At 44.9% G+C, this 26,581-nt stretch overlaps 2 protein-coding genes across 7 annotated transcripts in view; one reads left to right on the top strand and one right to left on the bottom strand.

Annotated features, from left to right (window-relative positions):
• MIER1 (MIER1 transcriptional regulator) overlaps positions 1–2,346 on the bottom strand; it is a 25,504-nt gene extending 23,158 nt beyond the window's left edge. For 3 of the 5 annotated variants that reach the window (XM_069981407.1, XM_069981404.1, XM_069981405.1), the window contains exon 1: positions 2,252–2,346. In XM_069981407.1, coding sequence (XP_069837508.1) covers positions 2,252–2,260 — 9 coding nt within the window. In that variant the 5' untranslated portion in view covers positions 2,261–2,346. The remainder of the gene's footprint in view (positions 1–2,251) is intronic. The other 2 variants (XM_069981403.1, XM_069981406.1) reach the window with 1 other exon arrangement.
• Positions 2,033–26,581, top strand: DNAI4 (dynein axonemal intermediate chain 4). Of its 2 annotated transcripts, none has more exons than XM_069981401.1 (17): positions 2,033–2,366; positions 5,538–5,703; positions 7,327–7,517; positions 7,747–7,856; positions 9,392–9,548; positions 9,628–9,767; positions 10,090–10,254; positions 12,213–12,407; positions 14,136–14,269; positions 14,349–14,435; positions 15,346–15,497; positions 18,131–18,285; positions 19,044–19,165; positions 19,457–19,555; positions 22,931–23,157; positions 25,015–25,168; positions 26,454–26,581. In XM_069981401.1, exons 1-17 carry the CDS (start codon positions 2,308–2,310, stop codon positions 26,502–26,504), a joined length of 2,364 nt encoding a protein of 787 aa, XP_069837502.1. In that variant the 5' UTR covers positions 2,033–2,307; the 3' UTR covers positions 26,505–26,581. The 2 variants fall into 2 exon arrangements, with proteins under 2 accessions (XP_069837502.1, XP_069837503.1); XM_069981402.1 differs by lacking the exon at positions 2,033–2,366 and adding an exon at positions 2,420–2,565.

Here is a 26,581-nt window from a genome sequence, read left to right as displayed (position 1 = left end):
GTCAAGGATTGGTAGGGGCAGGGGATGTAACGGGGATGGGATGGGGTCGGTAGGGGCAGGGGATGGGGTCGGTAGGGGCAGGGGATGGGGTCGGTAGGGGCAGGGGATGGGGTCGGGGATGTCAAGGATTGGTAGGGGCAGGGGGTCTGTCGGGGATGGGGTCGGTAGGGGCAGGGGATGGGGTAGGGGCAGGGGGTCTGTCGGGGATGGGGTCGGTAGGGGCAGGGGATGGGGTCGGTAGGGGCAGGGGATGTGTCGGGGCAGGGGATGGGGTCGGTAGGGGCAGGGGATGGGGTCGGGGATGGGGGTCGGTAGGGGCAGGGGATGTGTCGGGGATGGGGTCGGTAGGGGCAGGGGATGTGTCGGGGATGGGGTCGGTAGGGGCAGGGGATGTGTCGGGGATGGGGTCGGTAGGGGCAGGGGATGTGTCGGGGATGGGGTCGGTAGGGGCAGGGGATGTGTCGGGGATGGGGTCGGTAGGGGCAGGGGATGTGTCGGGGATGGGGTCGGTAGGGGCAGGGGATGTGTCGGGGATGGGGTCGGTAGGGGCAGGGGATGTGTCGGGGATGGGGTCGGTAGGGGCAGGGGATGTGTCGGGGATGGGGTCGGTAGGGGCAGGGGATGTGTCGGGGATGGGGTCGGTAGGGGCAGGGGATGTGTCGGGGATGGGGTCGGTAGGGGCAGGGGATGTGTCGGGGATGGGGTCGGTAGGGGCAGGGGATGTGTCGGGGATGGGGTCGGTAGGGGCAGGGGATGTGTCGGGGATGGGGTCGGTAGGGGCAGGGGATGTGTCGGGGATGTGTCGGTAGGGGCAGGGGATGTGTCGGTAGGGGCAGGGGATGTGTCGGTAGGGGCAGGGGATGTGTCGGTAGGGGCAGGGGATGTGTCGGTAGGGGCAGGGGATGTGTCGGGGATGGGGATGTGTCGGTAGGGGCAGGGGATGTGTCGGTAGGGGCAGGGGATGTGTCGGTAGGGGCAGGGGATGTGTCGGTAGGGGCAGGGGATGTGTCGGGGATGGGGGTCGGTAGGGGCAGGGGATGGGGGTCGGTAGGGGCAGGGGATGGGGGTCGGTAGGGGCAGGGGATGGGGGTCGGTAGGGGCAGGGGATGTGTCGGTAGGGGCAGGGGATGTGTCGGTAGGGGCAGGGGATGTGTCGGTAGGGGCAGGGGATGTGTCGGTAGGGGCAGGGGATGTGTCGGTAGGGGCAGGGGATGTGTCGGGGATGGGGTCGGTAGGGGCAGGGGATGTGTCGGGGATGGGGTCGGTAGGGGCAGGGGATGTGTCGGGGATGGGGTCGGTAGGGGCAGGGGATGTGTCGGGGATGGGGTCGGCAGGGGATGTGTCGGGGATGGGGTCGGTAGGGGCAGGGGATGTGTCGGGGATGGGGTCGGTAGGGGCAGGGGATGTGTCGGGGATGGGGTCGGTAGGGGCAGGGGATGTGTCGGGGATGGGGTCGGTAGGGGCCGGGGATGTGTCGGGGATGGGGTCGGTAGGGGCAGGGGATGTGTCGGGGATGGGGTCGGTAGGGGCAGGGGATGTGTCGGGGATGTGTCGGTAGGGGCAGGGGATGTGTCGGTAGGGGCAGGGGATGTGTCGGTAGGGGCAGGGGATGTGTCGGTAGGGGCAGGGGATGTGTCGGTAGGGGCAGGGGATGTGTCGGTAGGGGCAGGGGATGTGTCGGTAGGGGCAGGGGATGTGTCGGTAGGGGCAGGGGATGTGTCGGTAGGGGCAGGGGATGTGTCGGTAGGGGCAGGGGATGTGTCGGTAGGGGCAGGGGATGTGTCGGGGATGGGGTCGGTACGTTCTCTCAGATCGGTGTCGCCAGGGGGAGGTCAGGGGATCTGTCAGGGACCGGTAGCAGTCAGGGATCTGTCAGGGTTCGGGGGGAGGAGGTCTCGGGTCCCGGTTCGGGTGAGTCCAGTCAGAGTTCCGGTCCCGGGTGGCGCCGCTGATGGAGAGGGGGTGGGGGGATTTTCCCGCCTCAGCACTGCTGACGGTGTCGGGTGTCGGGGTAGGCCGGGGCCGGCAGAGCCGCACACACCCCCCGCCGCCCGGTGCCCTGAGCTCGGGTAGAAGTTTCGGCGCGCGGGATTGGGCGGCAGAAGCAACAAGTGGTGAGGGCGGGAGGGCCGGGCCCGGGGGCTGAGCTGGGGACGTGTCCCAGAGGGAATAGGGGAAGCCCGGCCGCCGCCATGTCACACACCCAATTACGAGCCACCGGGGAGAATATTTTGATGAGTTTCCTCCTTACCTCCGCCATATTTGCCGTACTGACGGGTCACATCGCGGGTCAGCGCAAGAGCCCGGATGGAGGCGGAAGCGGCCGGAGCAGAGACCGCCAGGGGGCGCAGCCAATCGAAACGCAGGTAAAGGCGGGACCAGGAGGGGGTGGGGCTTCCGCCGAACTTAGTGAAGAGAATGGGCGGGGCAGCAGCGTTTCTATGGTTACAGTGAACGCGTTGTGGGGGAAGAGTCTGCCGGTACCGAGATCACAGAGTGCAGCCCCGACACCGGCAACATGTCCGGCCCGACACGGACCCGAGCACAGAAGCCCGGGAACAGCGTGTAAGTGACCCCGACCCCGCGGCTACAAACAATAAGTCTATGAGCTGTTCTGTATATACAGTGCCCCTATATACAGGAATATACTATAATACTGCTCCTATATACAGGAATATACTATAATACTGCCCCTATATACAGGAATATACTATAATACTGCTCCTATATACAGGAATATACTATAATACTGCCCCTATATACAGGAATATACTATAATACTGCCCCTATATACAGGAATATACTATAATACTGCTCCTATATACAGGAATATACTATAATACTGCCCCTATATACAGGAATATACTATAATACTGCCCCTATATACAGGAATATACTATAATACTGCCCCTATATACAGGAATATACTATAATACTGCTCCTATATACAGGAATATACTATAATACTGCCCCTATATACAGGAATATACTATAATACTGCTCCTATATACAGGAATATACTATAATACTGCCCCTATATACAGGAATATACTATAATACTGCTCCTATATACAGGAATATACTATAATACTGCCCTATATACAGGAATATACTATAATACTGCTCCTATATACAGGAATATACTATAATACTGCCCCTATATACAGGAATATACTATAATACTGCCCCTATATACAGGAATATACTATAATACTGCCCCTATATACAGGAATATACTGTAATACTGCTCCTATATACAGGAATATACTATAATACTGCTCCTTATATACAGGAATATACTATAATACTGCCCCTATATACAGTAATATACTATAATACTGCTCCTTATATACAGGAATATACTATAATACTGCCCCTATATACAGGAATATACTATAATACTGCTCCTTATATACAGGAATATACTATAATACTGCCCCTATATACAGGAATATACTATAATACTGCTCCTATATACAGGAATATAACTACTATAATACGGTTCAGGGAAGAAAAAGAGTGCTGCACCTCACACCTATGGCTGATACTAGTACCTCTCGGCTGCATAAAAAACATCAGAATTCTGTATGTAAATTGATCAAGCCACACTGCCCCATGTACCTCGTGCAGGTATCTGATACACATGGGTCCCTACACTAAGTCCACGCTGTGCCAGTCAGCGACCACCACCCCCGCAGGCGTGCACAGTCAGGGAAGGGAGGCCATGGGACGGCCCTGCAACCCCCATGCCACAGGACCAGACCCAAAAATGCCACACCAAAACCCAGCCAGCACCGCCGGCGGAGGAAGCTGCCATGTGTATCAGATACCTGCACGCGGTACATGGGGCAGTGTGGCTTAATCAATTCACATACAGAATTCTGTTGTTTTTTATGCAGCCGAGAGGTACTAGTATCAGCCATAGGTGTGAGGTGCAGCACTCTTTTTCTTCCCTGAACCATAACTACTATAATACTGCTCCTATATACAAGAATATACCTACTATAATACTGCTCCTATATACAAGAATATACTATAATACTGCTCCTATATACAGGAATATACTATAATACTGCCCCTATATACAGGAATATACTATAATACTGCTCCTATATACAAGAATATAACTACTATAATACTGCCCCCTATATACAAGACTATAACTACTATAATACTGCTCCTATATACAAGAATATAACTACTATAATACTGCTCCTATATACAAGAATATAACTACTATAATACTGCTCCCTATATACAAGAATATAACTACTGCAATACTGCCCCATGTACAAGAATATAACTACTATAATACTGCTCCTATATACAAGAATATAACTATTATAATACTGCTCCTATATACAAGAATATAGCTACTATAATACTGCTCCTATGTACAAGAATATAACTACTATAATACTGCTCCTATATACAGGAATATAACTACTATAATACTGCTCCTATATACAAGAATATAACTACTATATTACTGCTCCTATATACAGGAATATAACTACTATAATACTGCTCCTATATACAGGAATATAACTACTATAATGCTGTGGCAAGAGAGAGTAGAGACTGGGGCACTCACCAATGCTTCCAAGCTGATAACTTTAATTCCGATAGTTACAAGTCCATGGTGGAGGGAGGACAGATGGAGTAGCGGGCGCCTATACCCCGGAACGACGTTTCACGCCCACTCTGCGCTTCTTCCTGCCGGGAAGGTCACCTTACTTCAGGAGGGGGTGTGTTAGATACCGTCACCAAAACCAATAACAAAATGCAATGTCTGGGAGTACCACCAGTACAAGCACCTCAGGCTGGTTTTCCTATCATACGTCCTTTATTGCTAGCGTTGCCGGCAGTGCCGACTGCACTCTCCAGCTCTATAACTACTATAATACTGCCTCCTATATAGAAAAATATAACTACTATAATGCTGCCCCCTATATACAAGAATATAACTACTATAATACTGCTCCTATATACAGGAATATAACTACTATAATACTGCTCCTATATACAAGAATATAACTACTATAATGCTGCCCCCTATATACAAGAATATAACTACTATCATACTGCTTCTATATACAGGAATATAACTACTATAATACTGCTCCTATATACAAGAATATAACTACTATAATACGGCTCCTATATACAAGAATATAACTACTATAATACGGCTCCTATATACAAGAATATAACTACTATAATACTGCTCCCTATTTACAGGAATATAACTACTATAATACTGCTCCTATATACAAGAATATAACTACTATAATACTGCTCCTATATGCAGGAATATAACTACTATAATACTGCTCCTATATACAGGAATATAACTACTATAATACTGCTCCTGTATACAAGTATATAACTACTATAATACTGCTCCTATGTACAAGAATATAACTACTATAATACTGCTCCTATATACAAGAATATAACTACTATAATACTGCCTCCTAAGCTGTGTAAACAATTACAAGGTTTCATGCAGACACTGTTCCATTCTTTTTCCATAGACCAAAGATGGCGTCTCAGGTCAAGAAACTTATCAACATGTCTAGTTTTGTAACACAAAGCAGAGCAAACCGGAGCATGATGGGAAGCAGAAAAAGTATAAGCCTCCACGTTGACAGCAAAATCCTGGATAGAAATTATGTGTCAAGCGGGAAGCAAGTGATACCGGCAAGTATATCCTAAATAAGGTAAAGGAGAAGTTCGGCCAAAAGTATTTTTTTAATATGTTATTACTTATGGAAAGTAAGACAAATTCCTAATGTACATTAATTATGGGAAATGCACATATACTACTATTTTCCTTAATTTAGTAGATCAGGAAGGCTTCAAATTTTCTAAAAAACTGTGACGTCACGAATGAGTTGTAATTCCAATAGAGTGTCCAGCAGAGGCTGCACTATATATAGAAGTCTATGGCACTGTATTGTGCATGTAAAGTATGTAATGTATATACACTGTGCTTTGTTGATTGAATACATTTATGGAATACTTTGGGGAGCAAGTGTCCTTGCTCCCCAAAGTATTCCATAAATGTATTTAATCAATACATTAGGAGGGCACCAAGCATGGAGGGATAGAGGTGCCTGTGCATGTAACTACCACCCCCCTCCCTCCCTGCTCGGTGCTGCAGAACACATATACACTGTACTACTCCTCCCATCATCTGCTCATAGTATGAGCAGATTATGGGGGAGTAGTACCAGGGCTATCCCCATCACCTCCACCCCCTGTTGCCGCTGCTGGTGCCCCTGCACTGCAGTTCACATCCCCTGCAGGGGACATCAGAGCTCACAGCCGCTCCTGCCGACTCATTCCCTGATGTCACCTGAGCTGCCGGGGGTGATATCAGGGAACAAGTCGGCAGGAGTGGCTGTGAGCTCTGCAGTCCCCGGCAGGGAATGTGAACTGCAGTGCAGGGGCATCAGCAGCGGTGGTGGTAATGGGGATAGCCCTGGTACTACTCCCCCATCATTTACTCATACTATGAGCAGATGATGGGAGGAGTAGTACAGTGTATATGTGTCCAATCAATAAAACAAAATGTAAATACATTACATACTTTGAATTCACTTCTATAGGCACAATACAGTGCCATAGACTTCTATATATAGCAGGTCCCCTGCTGGACTTTCCATTGGAATTACAACTGATTCGTGACGTCACAGTTTTTAGAGAATTTGAAGCCTCCCTGATCTACTAAATTAAGGGAAATAGCAGTGTATGTGCATTTCCCAAAATTTATGTACATTAGAAATTTGTCTAACTTTCCATAAGTAATAATATTAAAAAATACTTTTTGGCCAGAGTTGTCCTTTAAGTCCTTCTCTGTAAAGAATGAGTGACAGCCAGTTCATCTTCGGCTATGTTAAAATCCCACAAAGCTGAAGGTGAGCCGTCTATTAATCCTCTTGGAGATAGAGCGGCGGCAAGTGCACACAGCACCACGGACACACCTGTTTGACACTGTCACTGCAAAATAAAGGTTGTTTTTTTAACGAAGAAGCTGAATTATAGAGAAAAGCTAAAGATACCTATGGGATGCTGATGTAATAGGTAACATATGCTGTCAGTTTCCCTTTAAACTTTTTAAACTTTTTTTTTTTTTTTTAAGTCCCAGCAGGAGACCTGAACATGTGACCCTGTGATCACACTATAGTACATTGCAACACTTGTATTGCAGTGTATTGTTATAGATCATAGCATTGCGAGGGACGCTCTCTTTCCATTAACGTAGAGTCCGTCACCTATGTGCTGCTCACTATAGTTATTTCTTTGTTCTTTTTCCCTTAGGTTTTTGATGAAGAAGGAAATGATGTCACTCCTCGGGCGCTGTTTCAGGCAGAACCAGGGGCTGCACCCTCAAAACAGGCAAAATTGTTCACTCCACCAGATGCCTCTACTATAACAGCATCTGACTTCTTTTCCACCATGTCCCTCCAGCAAACGGGGCTAACTGCGAGCTTCATGGGACCATTTTCAAGGTGCCTAAAATAAAAGGAATTCAGATTACAGCAGACAGTTATAGTTATTATTTTTTTTTTTGTGAGTGAAGATTTGTACAGAGCCTGCTGGTAGGAAAAGGGAACTACAGGTCGCTGGAAAGAGAAAGAGGCCACCCTCATAGGATATATTAGAAAGATCACATATTCACTACAATACTGCATATTTATGCAAATAATGATAGTGTTAAATATTATGTCTCTTATTCAGGTCAACCTTTGGAGGGAGCAGTATGTCAAGATCGAGTCAAGAGAATGAATCTCTTTCAGAGGATGTAGAAGAGCCTGGGTTTAGGCGTGATGTTGGGCTCAGCTTACCTGGTAGGGTCACTGAACAGATTCTCTTTCATCAATCTCCCCCTTAATGTCTGTTTATGTTAAAGGGGTCGTTCAGGGGAAAAAAATTCTTTCAAATCAGTTGGTGTCAGAAAGTGCCAGAAATTTGTAATTTACTTTTGTTAAAAAAGTCGTCTTCCAGTACTTATCAGCTGCTGTATGTCCTGCAGGAAGTGGTGTATTCCTTCCAGTGTTCTCTGCTGCCACCTCTGTCAATGTCAGGAACTGCCCAGAGCAGTAGCAAATCCCCATAGAAAACCTCTCCTGCTCTCCTGACTGGAAAGAATACATCAGTTCTTGCAGGACATACAGCAGCTGATAAGTACTGGACAGTTTTTTTAATCGATGTAAATTACAAATCTCTGCAGTTTCTGGCAGCATTTTATTTTTTTTTCTTGCTGAACTACCCCTATAAGAATGCAATTGTTTTTCATGTTGGTTGGCAGCTGCTTACCCTTTCCACTTTCACATTGCTTATAGACTGGGGTAAAGACTCTGACCAATCCCTAGAATGAGCTAGGAGAAGTGTGCGCCAAGCGCGTTCTCTCTAGATCTGTGCCATGTTGAAATCTGAATATAAATCCATCTTGGTCACAGGTGCAGAAAGTGGGATGAGAAGTGACCATCCATGTGCATCTCTCCCCACTGGTTCTATGGATTGGTCGTTGTCTCTGCGGCATATGAAAAGTTTTTTTAGGGTGATAGGTACACGGCTCAGTACGACCCCTAAAATGGTCTCTTTTGGATCAGGAATTTTCATAAGTCATGCCCCTTTTGTGGCCTGGTTCTTGAGATTCTCCAAATTAAACCTTCTATCTAATGCTGTCAGTAGGAAGGTTGTTATGGCCACAACTGAAGATGAGCTGATTCGAGAGGAAAATAGAGATAGCTGAAGATCATTTCATTGTAACTTAGGGTGGTATTACACGGGTTGATGGGGGCCCGATAATAACTGTAAACGAGCGCCGATCTGCTAGATCGGCGCTTGTTTATTGGGCCTATTACACGGCCTGATAATCGTTTAACAAGGGCTGCATGGACATTGTTACCGATGTCCTTGCAGCCCTTGCTTAAACTGTATACATTATCTGTCCATGTTGCAGGGTCCCGCGCGCTCCAGCATCAGAGCGGCCTGTCTCAGCTGACAGGCCGCTCAGCCAATCACTGGCCACGGCGGTCCTGGCCTGTAATTGGCTGGGCGGCCTGTCAGCTCGTACAGGCTGCTCTGAAGCTGGAGCGCGCGGGACCCGGGGAGAAGCAGAGCACAGGAGGAACCCTGCAGCCTGGATAGGAAATGTATTCTGTTTGAATATCGTCAGCCGCCGGCCGCGCACCGCTATTAGATGTAGCGATGCATGGTCGGCGCACGACAATTATAGGTCCAAACCTACATCAACGATCAGTCGATGACAAGGATCATCGGCTGATCGTTGTGTTTATTACACAGAACGATAATCGGCCAGATAGGGCCAATTTGTCCGATTATCGTTTTGTGTAACAGTACCCTTACTCTTCCTCAGATTTCCACTTAAAGCAAGATGACGTACAAGAACCACCGAAGGAAGAAGATCTGGATAAACCAATCAATGTGTACCTCACCGAGACAGACACAATATGGCTGCTGGACATCCCGTCAGCTGTGATCTCCAGTGACGACCCCCAAGCAGAACTTATTAAGTAGGACTATGCAATAACCTAGATGGCTGTAATTTATATTATTAGAATGTATCATAAATTGTCATTATTTCCCATAAAGCTCTCGGAATCAGACCTACATTGATCTCTGCAAGAACAGAGCTGGGAATGATCGCTACGTTGAGAGGACGATGCAGACGATTAATGGGGCTCCAAAGAGTAAAGAGGTTCAGTGTGAGCGAATTGTCCTAGCAGATGCCGGTAAGATTATATTCGAAGCTACTATGTATATCCACATATGTACGTATGTGGAGCAGTCCCGAACAGACCAACTCCATAAAACTACAATTCCCATCATGCCTGGACAGCCAAAGCTTTGGCTTCTTCTGTCCGGGCATGATGGGAATTGTAGTTTCGCTACAGCTGGAGGTCCGCAGGTTCCCCATCCCTGACTTGGCTCTCAGGGGCATTACTATGGGGCTTGGCAGTTTTGCTGTAGTTTTATCACTTTTCTCTCACTAACATTGGCATAGCTAATGAGGAAAAATACTCACAACTTCCTTCTGTTGCCGTCTGTCTGTAGGTGTCATGGCTTCAGTTTGGGATTTGTACGACTCGTATTATTCTCCCGAGAGCCCACCCGTGGTGAAGCCAGTCGTAGAGACAGCCAGTAGATCAGAAAGCGCCGCTAGCTCCAGGTCCAATACCAGCAGGCAAACTATGTCCGTGGCCTCAATGGACAGAGGAGGTAACTACAGCAAATGGACCCTGCTTATCAACTGGGAAGGTCTAAGGATTATAAAAAAAATGTTGGGCTGGGTTCACATTAGCGTAATGCTGTGTTTACATGGAGAGATAATTCGCCTAATCGAACGATTAATGATTTGGAATTAATGATGTGTTTTTTATAATGATCAGCGTTTAAACAGAATCATATATCATTTGGAAAATTTGTTATTACGATTGTTTTAAGATCGCTTAAAGCATAACTGTCATTTCAGGTTCATTTTTCTGAAAACAATAAAAATCTATAGTACAAGCGATTTTAAGAAACTCTGTAATAGGTTTTATTTACCAAAAGAGTTTCTTTCTGTACTGAAAAAGCTGTTTTTCTAGCTCCCCCCTAACTTCAGAAGAAGCAGGATTTCTGTGTCCATTATGCTCTATGGATAGGGGAGGGGCTGAGAGCAGTGAGTGAGCACGGAGCAGTCCTGCACAGCACAACACCCTGCAATTTTCCTTCAGCAAGTTCCTAGATAAGCACTGACCTTTCTGACCTCTGAACCCAGCGTTTTAGGTGCCCAGACAGTCTCCAAACAGCTGACTTTGATGTCACTTCTTCCTGCTCTCTCATCTCCCTCTGCCCCTCCCCCCTTCATAGGCTTACAATGGAGAGAGCAGAGCCCGTCTTCACTGGCTTCTCTGTAATGAAGACGGATTTGCTTAATAATGCGCAGATAAGAAGCGAGGGGGAGGCTGGGAGATTGCTTTTTAAATACAGAAAAAGGCTCATAGCCTAATAAAATAAAATCTATTAAAGAGTTTCTTAAAATACCTTATACTACTGATTTCTGCAAAAAAAAAAAAATATATATATATATATATGACAGTTACACGTTAAGCCTATCTCAAGCATAGGGTAAATTGGTGAAAGACTGTTTACGCGAAGCGATCTGTCAATTTTCAGTGAACGACGAACAACGATTTGAGAACTTGTTGAAAGATCACAATGAACTATTTATCGCTCGTCGCTTGATCGTTCGCTGCGTTTACACAAGCCGATTATCGCTCAAATGCGATCGTTAAAATTCGAACAATAATCGTTCCGTGTAAACGCACCATATTAAAGATTAATTTTGTGTCCCTATTGGGGCTGCAAATCCCAACCTGACTGCGGGTATGATGACCTGAACTGACAGTCGCTAGTACAGATCATCCATCCCCCCCATCGGGCCAGGACTTGAGTCAGATAATATGAATGGATGCAAGAATTCATTCATATCGTGCAAAGCATCTCTTAAAGGGGCTGTCCTGTGTCAGACCACACCTTCATTACCAGAGGTTCCAGCTCCCAGAACCAATAACAGAAAAGCTGGGGGAAGTTATGTACAGCTACGTATTTCCCCTAAGAGGAAATGTATCATTATATGGCGCCCATTCAGATGAATGTATGACATTGTTATTCATCCATCAGAGTGAGAACCACTGCTACATGCTGTGACCTGTAGTGATGGGACCTTCCTCTGTGATGTCTGTACACAGCATATGGACAGGGGCTAGCCTGATGGGATCACCTCTTTAAATCTAGCATCATTAGAATATATATTTTTTTGGAAACCATCAACAAGTTGCTGTTGATGGAGATGTCTTTGTTTAGTACTTTCTGCGTGTAATGCCTCTGGATGGGCAAAGATACTTAGATGTATACCAAGACGTCTACAATTGCAGCTTCAGATTTAGCATGACCTCACAACATTTCCATGACTTTTTCTTTGATCCCTGATGGCAGATCTGATCAGTTATACAGGGATTTCCTGTTTTCTACAAAATAAGAACAACAAACTTAATAACGACCATTTTGGTCATCGCCCAGTTTTTCCATAAAGGGATAGAGCAAGAGCTTGATGCAGCATCAGGACGCTTATGCATTATTTGTATCTTTATTATAGGGTTAATGAATGTCTCTTCTTCTTTCACTCATTTCAGACATCTACTCCAGCACCGCCACAGTTCTGGACAGGTTATCATTTGTCCCTGTTCAGGATGAAGTAGAGCCAGATGGGAAGGAAATCTTACAGTCCGAGAAGTTCCAGCAGGACCTGTTCATCATGGAGAGAGTTGTGGTAGAAAACATATATCAGGGGAAGCTTGCGGCGTATCGACAGCTGCCGGTTATTATAGGTGTGCTCACATTTTTCTTTTTCTATACATACATCTGGAGTAAGGATAGTCCGAACCTGCCGAGGTTCGGGTTCGTATGAACCCGAACGCCTGGCATCAGATTCCCGCTGTCTGGCCGCTCCAGGCATCGGGTGGATACAGCGGGAGGACTGCCTGGAAAACTGGGATACAGCCTATGGCTATGGCTGTATCCCAGTTTTCCAGGCAGTCCTCCCGCTGTATCCACCCTCTCCACGGAGCGGGTAGACAGCGGGAATCATTGCCGAGAGTTCGGGTTCGTACAAACCCGAACCTCGGCAGGTTCGGACCATCCCTAATCTGGAGCTTATATCTACAAGGTGTTAGGAAATTGGATAAATAATGCTTCCGTTTTATTAACTGACCTGCTGCCATGAGACACAGGATCTGTCAGAAGATAGAACAAGGCAGCAAAGAAATCACTTTACCCATCACTTTCCCAATGTCGGTCTTGTTGATAGTATTACTTCTAGAAAATGTCCTGCTCTACTGAGAATACCATTGGTTCTGTACATTAGAGATGGCTGTACGTTGGTAAGGCTGACAGCTATCTCTCTGGATCCCCCCATGCACATGCTGCTATAGCTGACCCCTCTGTTCCCTGATTGGGGAGAGTCAGGGGACTATCTTACATATTGGATAGTTGACAGATCCTGCCAAAGGTAGCCATGTTGGCTTAGGCTGGGTTCACACTACGTTTTTTTTCATCCGTTTTTGCAGAAAAAGGGATGGAAAACACGGATGCATTTGTGTGTATCCGTTTTGATCCGTTTTTCCATTAACTTCCGTTATAAGGAAAAAAAAACGGATCAAAATGCATCCATTTTTTTAATGTACACAAAAACGTACCTAACCTTACTTTTGTTTACGTTAAAAAAACGGATCCGTTTTTTTTGTAATGGAAGTCAATGGAAAAACAGATCAAAGCGAATGGGCACAAATACAAAAATAAACGGATTGCAAAAACGTAGTGTAAACTCAGCCTTACTGTAATCGATTGTGTATGGCTGGCTTTACAATCATCTATATAAAAGAAGGAAATTTCCAGGACCCTTCTGAATCAAGAAATTTCCAGGACCCTGCTAAAGTCAGAATAAAGAGACCACAATAAGAACAAGTTGTCTGAAGAGACAAACTACAATTGATCAAAAACTGATGAATATCTTAGTTACCAAAAACACCTCTACCTCTTCAGGCCAAGTTCATGCAGTGTATTTTTTCATTAAACAACGGACTTTGTTGCAGATAGCAACAACGGACGCTTTTTAATGACACTTCGGCACTACATTAGTTTGAATGGAATGACAGCCGTAGTGTATACACACTGTATACAGTATGGCCGTGTTTTTCTGTGGCCACTCAGAATAATTGACAAGTCTATTTTGTGTGGCCGCTATTCAGTGAACAGCAGCTGCACAACATATCCTGTGCATACAATGTAAAGTACGGCTCCCAGATGTACTTTACATTGTGTGCTATGGCTAATTGGAGTACCCGCATTCCAATTTACTATAGGATCTGCCAGGTGAACACCACACACATCGGCTGTTGTTTGACACGGCAAAAACCGTCCATGTCAAACAACGGCCGATGTTCATAAATTGTGAGAACATGGCCTTAAAATGGTTGCAGTTGCAGTGTTTCCTAGGTGGAGGTAATTCACTTTTTGAACTCTCTACCAACTTTCCTTTTTTTTTTTTAATTACACAGACCCAGAAGCTGCAGAAGATACAGAGGTGATACCCAACGTCACATCCCCCAGTTTAGATAGATTGTGGTCCTTTGTTTGCGAGGTGACTAAAGGACACAATGTGAGCAGCACCTCATGGAACAAGAAGAACCCGGTAAGTGCCACAAGAAATCCAAGGTTGGCTACTGATGGTCCTCAGCTTTACCTATTAACAGTGCCCCTTCTTCATGTAGGATCTCCTAGCTGTTGGCTATGGACAGTTCGGCTATAAGGATCAGAAGGGAGGGTTGGCGTGTTGCTGGTCACTGAAGAACACAACAGTAAGAAGTACTAGAGCTTTAATAGAAATAATATGCAGACATGTGATGTTTGTAAAGGATTATACTCATGCGTGCTATGACTTCCCCCCATGCAGCTTATTCTTGATTCAGAATTTGGGGCATATACACTGATTTTACGAGTTGTAGCCCTGTCTGTCTGAGGAGCTGACAGTGACGCTGCTTCACTAAAAGCCACAGACAGACATAGGTACCCTTATACTGCTTTGACCAGCTAGCGTACTCATCCTCCCAGTGAATTTGGGGGGCTATATAGCGGGTGCATATATTCCTGGTTCGTGGTTGTGGTTCGATTTGCGAACAAGCAACAATAAAAAAAGGGCCAGGTCTTATTGAACGATCAACCATTTCTCGTTCGGTCGTTAGTCGTTAACTGCTATTTAAACGAACGATTATTAGATTCGAACGATTTAACGATAATCTGAATGATAATCGTCCGGTGGAATAGGGCCCTTTGCTATGATTAGACCATTTTTTTTTTACTTTGTCGCAGGTGTTTTTTTTAGACTGCCGTCATTCCGGCAGGAAAAAAGGGCAGTTTTATGCAAATGACCAGTAGGTCTAAAGTAACAACAACGAAACGGCCAAAAAAGACATTGCATGAACATAGCCTTGAAGAAAATTTGCCAAGAGCTGTAATTGTTCTATTGATCCTCATCAGTCCTGTAGTGATGGCATCACATCGTGGATATCATTCACATGGCTGCTGCAGCCAAAGATTTACTTCATTGGTAATGCTTGCATGTAAGACGCCATCGCTTCATTCTAGCAGAGACCAATGAGACCACTTTAATTAGCCATAGTGTTACATATGCCTGTATTTAGAGCGATACTGCCCCTGGTGGGCGCAGCTGTTATTGCCTAAGTATTAATGATGCATTCTCTACTTCAGTGGCCTGAAAGGATTTATCATTGTGAAAGTGGAGTGACAGCCGTTGACTTCTCAGCATCATCTCCACACCTGCTCGCGGTCGGGATGTACAATGGAACCGTAGCAATTTACAACGTGCAGAACAAGGAAAATGTCCCAGTGTTAGACAGCAGGTATGTGGGGATTAATAGCATTCATTTTAACCCCTTAAGGACGGGGCCCATTTTCGGTTTTGCGTTTTCGATTTTTCCTCCTTGTGTTTAAAAGGCCATAGCACTTGCATTTTTCCACCTAGAAACCCATATGAACCCTTATTTTTTGCGTCTCTAATTGTACTTTGCAATGACAGGCTGAATTTTTGCATTTGGTACACTACGAAACCAGAAAAAAATTCAAAGTGTGGTGAAATTGAAAAACAAAAGCATTTCTTTTATTTGGGGGAACTGTGTTTTTACGCCATTCGCCCTGGGGTAAAACTGACTTGTTATGCATGTTCCACAAGTCGTTACGATTAAAACGATATGTAACATGTATAACTTATATTGTATCTGATGGCCTATAAAAAATTCAAACCATTGTTAACAAATATACGTTCCTTAAAATCGCTCCATTCCCAGGCTTATAGCGCTTTTATCCTTTGGTCTATGGGGCTGTGTCAGGTGTAATTTTTTGCGCCATGATGTGTTCTTTCTATCGGTACCTTGATTGCGCATATACGACTTTTTGATCGCTTTTTATAAAATTTTTTCTGGATTTGATGCGACCAAAAATGCGCAATTTTGCACTTTGGGATTTTTTTTTGCGCTGACGCCGTTTACCGTACGAGATCAGGAATGTGATTAATTAATAGTTCGGGCGATTACGCACGCGGCGATAGCAAACATGTTTATTTATTTATTTGTTTACTTTTATTTAAAACCTGGGAAAAGGGGGGTGATTCAGACTTTTATTAGGGGAGGGGGCTTTTAACTATAAACAAACCTTTTTTTTTTTTTTAACACATATACTAGAAGCCCCCCTGGGGGACTTCTAGTATATATACTTTGATCTCTCATTGAGATCTCTGCAGCATAGATATGCTGCAGAGATCAATGAGATAGGCACTCGTTTACTTCCGGCTGCTGCAGCCGGAAGTAAACGAGTGCCGAGTCGGGGACGGCGCCATCTTGGACGAGTACGTCATATGTCCTTAAGAGGTTAAAGGAGAAGTCCGGTTAAAATTTTCATTAAAATATTGTATTGCCCCCCCCAAAAGTTATACAAATCACCAATATACACTTATTATGGGAAATGCTTATAAAGTGCTTTTTTCCCTGCACTTACTACTGCATCAAGGCTTCACTTCCTGGATAACATGGTGATGTCACTTCCTGGATAACATGGTGATGTCACTTCCTGGATAAAATGGTGATATCACTTCCTGGATAACATGGTGATGTCACTTCCTGGATAACATGGTGATGTCACTTCCTGGATAAAATGGTGATATCACTTCCTGGATAACATGGTGATGTCACGACCCGACTCCCAGAGCTGTGCGGGCTGTGGCTGATGGAGAGGATGATGGCAGGGGGATGCTCAGTGTCCCTCCAGTGCCCTGTGTCCCTCTGGGACACAGGGCACTGGAGATTTGGGTTGGCACAGCTCTGGGATTTGGGTTGTGACATCACCATGTTAACCAGGAAGTGACATCACCATGTTATCCAGGAAGTGACATCACCATTTTATCCAGGAAGTGACATCACCATTTTATCCAGGAAGTGAAGCCTTAAAGGGGTTCTCCAGTGCTACAAAAACATGGTCACTTTCTTTCAGAGACAACACGACTCTTGTCTCCAGTTCAGGTGCAGTTTGCAATTAAGCTCTATTCACTTCAATGGAACTGAGCAGCAAAACCCCGCCCAAGCTGGAGACAAGAGTGGGGCTGTCTCTGGAAGAAAGTGGGCATGTTTTTGTAGCGCTGGACAATCCCTTTAATGCAGTAGTATGTGCAGGGGAAAAAAGCACTTTATAAGCATTTCCCGTAATAAGTGTAGATCAGTGATTTGTAAAACTTTTGGGGGGCAATACAATACTTTAATAAAAAATTTTCAATGGACTTCTCCTTTAAGGTTTCATAAAACCACAATACCTTGCCTCTTCTCCAATTGTCACATCCTCGTCACAGATATAGATAGATAGATAGATAGATAGATAGATAGATAGATAGATATACAACATGTGATACAGTTTGATGCAGCTTTGACACAGCAAGATTATGTATGTATTATTACTTCACCAGTTTTGTACTGAGTAGTTGTGTGCGACTTAGACTGCATTATTTCCTATGGAGAAAAAGCTAAAGCCAATGGCCCTTCTTGTTGCTCTACCATAATCCATGCAGATTGCTGAGTCTTCCTCCCTTCATTATTCTCCTATGTTTTCCTATGTGTTTAAACCTGAAAACTTCATGACACAAGTTTTGGGGAAAAGTTTAGCCCATCCGGAAATCGTAGGCTTGGGTTCCATTAGATTACATGCATTTTGCAGTCTATAAAAGATGGTAAAGGGATTATCTAGGCATAGAAAACCATTGCTACTATCTTCCAGAAACAGCACCACCCCTGTCATCAGTTTGGGTGTCGGTTTTGCAGTTTAGTTCCATTGAAGTGAAGCAAGATGAATTGCAATACCTCACACAACCTGAGGACAGGGGTGGCGTATTTTTTGCCAGAAAGTATCTGTACTTTTTTTTTTTTTTTTTTACTTGGATAACAGTATACTCAGGATCAGTGGTAAATAAAATCTATGTTTTGTACCTTCTTAGTGACAACCTGAATAAGCACACGTGTCCAGTCTGGCAGGTGAAGTGGATCGAACAAGACAGCAGCCTAGGGGAGGATAAAGGGGAGATTCTGGTGTCTATATGTGGTGATGGCAGAATAACAAAATGGCATATCCGCAAAGGACTGGACTGCAGTGGTGAGTATGAAAGGCAGTGATACATAAGAAAAGAGAAAGCTGAATGATGGGATATATACTCACCCAGGATAGTTCTGCATACCATCACGACCCAATGAAAATGTAAAACATCACTAAACAAGTGCAATGAGGGCGTAATAGATAATTCACAAGACTCTGCAGTGAGCTTCAATATCACAGCTGAAACATTGGTGACCTGTTGCAGTCACTATTCTGCTGGTGGGGTCACTGTGTACATACATTACATTACTTATCCAGTACTGATCCTGAGTTACATCCTGTATTATACTCCAGAGCTGCGCTCACTATTCTGCTGGTGGGGGTCACTGTGTACATACATTACATTACTTATCCAGTACTGATCCTGAGTTACATCCTGTATTATACTCCAGAGCTGCACTCACTATTCTGCTGGTGGGGTCACTGTACATACATTACATTACTTATCCAGTAGTGATCCTGAGTTACATCCTGTATTATACTTCAGAGCTGCACTCACTATTCTGCTGGTGGGGTCACTGTGTGTATAATGTGTAATGACATCATAGAAGGTGGACCCTAATATGGACCTCTACCCCTCTATAAGCCACAGTAGAAAGCTGCTGTGACAAATGTCTTTTGCTCTGGGTGATTTGGGATGGTCAGGTATTGCAAAGTTTCCAAGCCAGATATAACCACATTTGCAGCACGTCTCGGCTGATCAGGGGATGTCTTGACCATATGTATGGTGTTTCTCATACAGTAAATTTTGTTTATAGATCTAATGAGGTTAAAGCGAACGGGAAAAGATAAACTGAAGAAGTCAAACGGAGAGAAGGAGAAGAAAGAGGCGTTCATCTCTCGGCAGGCTCCGGGGATGTGCTTCGACTTTCTTCTGACGGTAACACCTAGCTAGACAGAATATTTACCGCGTTCACACTGCGTTTAATTTCTTACCATTTACAGATAAATTCTTCTTTACAGCAAGCAGAGATATTGAAAATAGAAAGCGATGGAAACCCAAGGATAGTAGGAAGTTGCAGTTACATAATGAAAGTACTGGTGTAAATCGATATATATCACTAGCAAGATGGCGGTCACTCCCGAGCGCTGGGGATCTGGTTGGGGACCGAATGCTGAGTTTGGTTTCTCATTCAACGTCTAACTTGCAGCATTTTGTTCTGTCTTCTAGGACTCAAACATCTATCTTGCCGGGACAGAAGAGGGACACATACACAAGTGCTCCTGTTCTTACAATGAGCAGTTCCTAGATACTTACCGGGCACATAAGGTGAGAAGGATGGGGGATGTCAGGGCCTTGTATGAGTCCTAGGGTACTGTTACACAGAACAATAATCAGCCGAATCGCCCCTATCCGGACGATTATCGTTCCATGCAATAAGCACAATGATCAGCCGATGATCGTTGTCATCGGCTGATCGTTAATATAGGTTTGGACCTATAATTGTCAGGCGCTGACCGCACATCACTACGTGTTATAGCGGTGCACGGACGTTGGCTGACGATATACAAACAGAATACATTACCTTTCCAGGCTGCAGGGCTCCTCTTGCGCTCTGCTTCTCACCGGGTCCCGCGCGCTCCAGCTTCAGAGCGGCCTGTCTGAGCTGACAGGCCGGGACCACCACGGCCAGTGATTGGCTGAGTGGCCTGTAAGCTGAGACAGGGCGCTCTGAAGCTGGAGCGCGCGGGACCCGGGGGGAGAAGCAGAGCGCAGGTGGAGCCCTGCAACCTGGACAGGTAATGTATACAGTTTAAGCAAGGGCTGCAAGGACATCGGTAACAATGTTCACGCAGCCTTTGTTAAACGATTCTCGGGCTGTGTAATAGGCCCAGTAAACGAGTGCCAATCTGCTAGAGCTTACAGTTATTATTGGACCCCCATGGGGCCATGTAATAGTACCCTTAGTTTCTAACTCAGAAACATGAAGTGAAAACCACTATGGCAGCCATTACAGCTCCTCCTGGAGTCCCCCAAGCAGATGTTGGGGGGCAGAAAGATCTGGCTAGATTTCAACATGTTCTTGGTGGATAAGCTTCTGAAAGAGGTGTTTAGTAGTGGCTTTCTTTGCTCTTTCCATCCAGAAGACATGCATGCTATGCTGAGTATGTATATGTATGGGATGATCAGGAAAGATGGCCATTAGGTAATGAAGTCAACAGCTATTTGTGTCAGGGCCGTATTAAACAGCCTGATCACTATAGTAAACGAGCGCTGATCTGCTAGATCGGTGCTCGTTCACTGAGCCTATTACAGTACATGTCTTGATTATTGTGCAGCAAGGGCTAAATATATATATATTTTTTTTGTTAGCGATGCCCATGCAGCCCTTGCTTTAAAAGTGTAAAATAATAAAGTTCATACATTACCTCTCTACGCTCCCCGGAGTTCTCTTCTGGCCGAGCAGTGATTGGCTGAGTGGCTTGTCACTTCAGAGACTGCTGGCTGGCAGAAGTAAAGAGAATGCAGGGGAGCGTGGACGGGTATGTATTAACTTCATTCTTTTCTTTACACAGTCATTAGCTGGCGGCCATGCATCACTATTAAACGTAGCGATGTGCACCTGATGGACCATGATTTTAGGTCAGGACTAAAAGACACGATCAGCCAATGACCATTAGTCTAGGCTCATCATTGTCTTTATTACACAAAGCAATCACCTGCCAAATCGGCCTGATTTGTCACATAATTCCGTGTAGTAGGGTCCTCAGAGAGACCTGTCAGACATCTTGGTTGGTTAGGATGTTCACTGAACGTTAGAACAAGTGGGTAGAAGTGCTCAGGTTGGTGCTTCTCTTCCCCATCTCCTTCGTTGCTGCAGGAGTCAAATTGTATAGTAAGTCTATGGAGCCCATCTCCTGCAGCTAATAGTGAGACAGAGAGACTAGGGCTTATACCTTATTACAGGGGGCGATTATAGTTCGAACAGGCTGATTATTCCCAGTGTAATGGTGCGTTTACACAGGCAGATTTATCTGACAGATTTTTGAAGCCAAAGCCTGGAACAGACCATAAACAGGGAACGGGTCAAAAAGGAAAGACTGAGATTTCTCTTCTTTTCAAATCCATTCCTGGTTTTGGCTTCCAAAATCTGTCAGATAAATCTGCCTGTGTAAACGCACCATAATACGGCCAGCAGTCAGCTAGTGATCGAGCAGATAATTGGGTCATTTTGACCTGCTGAAAAATCATCAGCTGTCTGCCATGCATCTCCCTGTGTAATACGAGAATAAGCATTATAAAGACAGGCCATTCATTTCAGTGGACACAGTGTAATGCTTTATTTCTCCTGCGGCGGCGCTGTAGGGAAATAGAACACTTAGGCTCCTATTACATGGGCCGATGGGGGCCCAATAATAACTGTAAACGAGCGCCGATCTGCTAGATTGGCGCTTATTTACTGGGCCTATTACACGGCCCAATAATCGTTAAACAAGGGCTGCATGGACATCGTTACCAATGTCCTTGCAGCCCTTGCTTATACTGTATACATTACCTATCCATGCTGCAGGGCTCCTCTTGAGCTCTGCTTCTCCCCGGGTCCCGCACGCTCCAGCTTCAGAGAGGTCTCAGCTGACAGGCTGCTCAGCTAATCACTGGCCACGGCGGTCCCGGCCTGTGATTGGCTGAGCGGCCTGTCAGCTGAGACCTCTCTGAAGCTGGAGCGTGCGGGACCCGGGGAGAAGCAGAACTCAAGAGGAGCCCTGCAGCATGGATAGGTAATGTATACAGTTTGGAAATCGTCAGCCGCCGGCCGTGCATCGCTATTACACGTATGGATGCACGGTCGGTGCCCAACAATTATAGGTCTAAACCTATATCAACGATCAGCCGATGATTGTTGTGATCGACTGATTATTGTGTTTATTACACAGAGTGATAATCGGGCGGATAGGGCTGATTCTGCCGATTATTGTTCCGTGAATTAGGGCCCTTACTGTTTTCCTTACAGACCACATCAGTTGCCGGTGGTCCCAACAGCAGGGCACCCTGTCATCAGCTCATTTTCAGGGGACCCCACAAAAGGAATAAAAAAATAGACTCATTATTTACAGTTCAAGACTGAAGTGTATGGTTCTTGTTAAAACTTGTTGTTTTACAGATAAATTCTGTGATGCAATTACAGGAGAAGGCGAGCCTTGTTCCTGGATAATCAGATTTTTCTCATCTTAATAAAGTACATTTGGTAGATTGCCTTGCGCTAGAGAAGATGATTTAATTTAAAAATGACTTTACTCGAGCCGAGAGCCGGCGGTGATTCACCTCTGGTGCCTACGTGACGTCAGTCCATGTATGCCGATGAGTAATCTGACTTGTAACCATGTCTGTAGGCATGTGAGCCACTGACTGTGTACAGGAAGCTGTGGGAGTATAGAGACGTGGATGTGGGTCAGTATATCTTGACAGCAAGCACCCCATAAAAATCATATAAACAGTTATAAAATTGCCATGTAAGGCTTTGATCTCCAACATGCGGTTCTTCAGCTGTTATTAAACTTCAATTGTTAAGGCATGATGGGTATTGTAGTGTTGCAGCTGCCGGCAAATAAAAATTATTGTTTTTTTAAATTTCTTTAATAATGTTATAAATGTAATATGTAGGACTGTTCTCGGTGTCACAGCTGTGTTACATGTACATTGCAGGGTCCGGTGTATAAGCTGGCATGGTCTCCGTTCTGCCCGGACGTCTTCCTTAGCTGTTCAGCTGACTGGAGCATTCATCTATGGCGTCAGGATATCTTACAACCCATCTTAACATTCTCTGCCACGACCAATGCCGTCCATGACATCATGTGGTCTCCAAGTTCACCGCTAGTATTCGGGGCCGTCAATGAGAATCGCGTAGAGATCTGGGACTTGAGTGTTAGCACGTAAGTGACTATATAAGTCGGGTATAATGTAGCAAAATAGTATGAACTCCGTAGACTGCTAATTCGAGTCTACAGAATTATAATGGGAGCCTTTAGAACTTCTGGCCGGAAGTTTCATAGTCTACATTATAATTCATATATATACACCAATCTGCCCTCTATGTATATCAATAGAGTCCCTATGCACAAAAATATATCTATTAAACACAAAGATCCCAAGTGGATCACAGAAAAAAGTGGAGGACAAATAATACCATAAACACGTTTATTAAATAGATCCAATACAATTTAAAAGCACATGATTTAAAGAAAGAAAAGAAGCAGTACAGAACACAAAAAAATGTAAACAGTAATAAATAAAGGTACAAGTGCCAGTGGAGCAATCCAAATGAGAAAGTAATATGAATGTGTATATATATATGTCCCAAAGGACCTAAGTATATGGAAGTAAAACCGGACACCCACATCTGGGGACATAGTATAATGTGCAAACAAGTCACTGCCAAAGTGCTGGATGCATGTAAACAACGTCCAACTCACCTACTCACCCGAGTGTTTCCATCTATTGTGCCAGTCAGTAATAGGTGCATGTGTATTTACACACGTGTGTTCATAGCCTAGTATGTGCTGTATAGGATATTAACTACATGAATTGATATCTATGTGTCCTCTCACTATTTTTATGGTTACATTTATGGTATTATTTGTCCTGCAGTTTTTTCTGTGATTCAGCTGGGATCTTTGTGTTTGATACATTATCATTCAGTAGACTGCAGTTATAGGGGGGTGGCGAAGGAGGCGACACTGTTAGGGTGGGGAAGAGATTTATGATGCAGATATGACTGGATACAATTGTAACAAACCTTCAGCTAAAGGCCCTATTACATGGAACGATTATCGGCCAATTAGGGTCCGATAATCGTCCTGTGTAATAGAAGGCAACAATCAGCTGACATGAACGATGTCGGATGATCATTGCTGTTGTTTGTCTTTCAACATGTTGAAAGACAAATGACAATGATAGCAGCGATCTGCTGCAGCCGCTTCGTAGAATAGGAGCAGTTGCAGTAGACCGCTGCTATCCCCTCGGCCCCTCCTGCACTTACCCGCTCACTGCTGACGTGTGTAATAGCACCGGCAGCGAGTGGGGAACAAAGAGCGAAAGAGCACTGACAGCACTCGTTTGCTCCTCACAGTCGCCCCATGTCATAGGAGCTTAAAGGGGTTATCCAGCGCTACAAAAACATGGCCCCTTTTCCCCCACTCTTGTCTCCAGTTCAGGTTTGGTTTGCAATTAAGCTCCATTTACTTCAATGGAACTGAGTTTAAAACCCCACCCAATCTGGTGGGGGAAAAGTGGCCATGTTTTTGTAGCACTGGATAACCCCTTTAAGTTTTTACAGTACAGTTTATGTACAGCCTCTAGATGTAAAAAAGAATGTCCCTAACTACAAGGCAAGGAGTGAAAGCACATAGAGATGAACACGACTGAAGCATGCTCTTATCAGATTGCTCTTTCAATGGAGTCCGGTAAAATATGGATACAGCCTGTGGCCTATCTCCCTAGAGCTGCATCCAACTTCATCGGTATTCAAATGCCGGACGAGCATGCTCGAGTCTCGCTCATCTCTAGAAGCACACTATACTACAAAGGTGCAAGCTGACATGAGTTGGAAGGGGCACACATTTACAAAATAATGTCTAAGGCCTGTCAGTTGTGTGAAACAACATGTCTCCGCCATTGCGCCAAGTAAATGCAAATATCAGTTTATGGCAAATATCAGTTTATGATAAATATTATGGCAAATATCAGTTTATAATTATCTGATCTAAAGATGTCCATTCTTTCTCTTACAGTTTAGATCCAATCATTGTCAGCTCCGCTAACCCAGGAGTGAAGCTTACCACCCTGTTATTTGCCAAGAATACAAATTGTGTCCTGATAGGAGATAGTGATGGACAGGTTGGCGTGTACACACTGAGGAACGTGTCAAGTGTTGAAGCGTCACAGGTGAGTCACATATAGGAACAGTACACTGATGGTGAGTTGGAATCTCGGCTATGATGGGATTTTTCTTCTCTGCATTTCTGTCTGTAGATCGGGCAGTGGAATACAGAAAAAACAAAGTGGATGAGATCAGAGCAAATCTCATCCACATGAAGTGCAGACATTTACCTGCATCCACAGCATGTCAGAAAGCAAGGATTTGTTGTGGATTTTTCCTATTTACTTCTATGGGGAAGTTAAAATCCATAATTAAATCCTTATGTTTCGGATGTTCCTATGGATCCGTGACAAAATGTGGAAGTGTAAAATTAGCATAAAATAGAGATAAAATTTAGACGGGCCATCCTTATCTGCTGCCACTTCTGTGATGAGTATTACCTGGTCCTCCAGCTGATCTCGGATTACTGACCCCTTCTAAGGATCAGCGTTACCAGCTGGGAGACCAGGGAATCCTCAGCATAGGGCAGTAGAAGGTCAATATAGTGATTTAAAAAAATTTTTTTATTTCACTTCACAATTTTTTGCATTGGAATTCGACAAGGGCTACATAGCGATTTCTCGTGGCATGACCAGGAACCGTCACGGTGTACTGTCTAGTCACATGACCACCACTCATTCGAGTGAATGGGGTCATTTTGCAGATCAGGATGGATTTTTTTTTTTACTGCTGGTTTGCAGTCACGGCAACTTGAATGGGTGGGGGAGCTGTAGCCTTATGCAACTTGTGTGGCCATACCCTGAAAGTCTTGAGTTGAACTACTCCTGTATAGAGGGATAACTATATCCATTAACTGGGCTTCTGATCTTTTTACCGTACAATGCAATGATGAGACTGTTATAATTCCCCAGTAACGTAAGAGAGTGTAATGAAACTATGCGCCATATTGCAGACTATTAAGCCTTTCAGGGTTGCGGGCAGGAAAGCACGCCGGGCTGGCTGATACACAGTAACGCTTCCAATGCTTTGGCTGATTTACTTGTCACTTCTAGGATTTTAGGCAGATCACTATTTGATGCGAGCTCATAAATTCCTGGCACGCCCGGGGCCCTCACACCACAGCGCACGTTTTACAATGTTTATAGGAAGCAACACATAAAAACCACTCCCGTACTGCAAAAAAAAACCAAGTGCCTCATGACTCCTAAGTGCAGTTTTATGATGGATGTCAGGATTTATGACAAAGGCCCTTATGCTGCGTTATGAACGATCTGTATAAATCTGCTGGAGGTGTCTTCTAGTCATTGCCCACCCTCCTATAACCTGCACGTCTCTCCTCCTCTCTTACAGATGAATGCGTTATATGAGCTCATCGAAGCGACTCTGGCAAGTCAGCTGTGAAGTGTTAGCGGGATCCGGCTCTAAACGGGTAGAACCGGGGACATCATGGCAATAAAACTTATGTACATTTACAATGG

The sequence above is a fragment of the Dendropsophus ebraccatus genome, chromosome 8 (assembly GCF_027789765.1).
Source record: "Dendropsophus ebraccatus isolate aDenEbr1 chromosome 8, aDenEbr1.pat, whole genome shotgun sequence".
NCBI lineage: Eukaryota > Metazoa > Chordata > Amphibia > Anura > Hylidae > Dendropsophus > Dendropsophus ebraccatus.
This window is presented reverse-complemented; position numbering and strand designations above follow the sequence as displayed.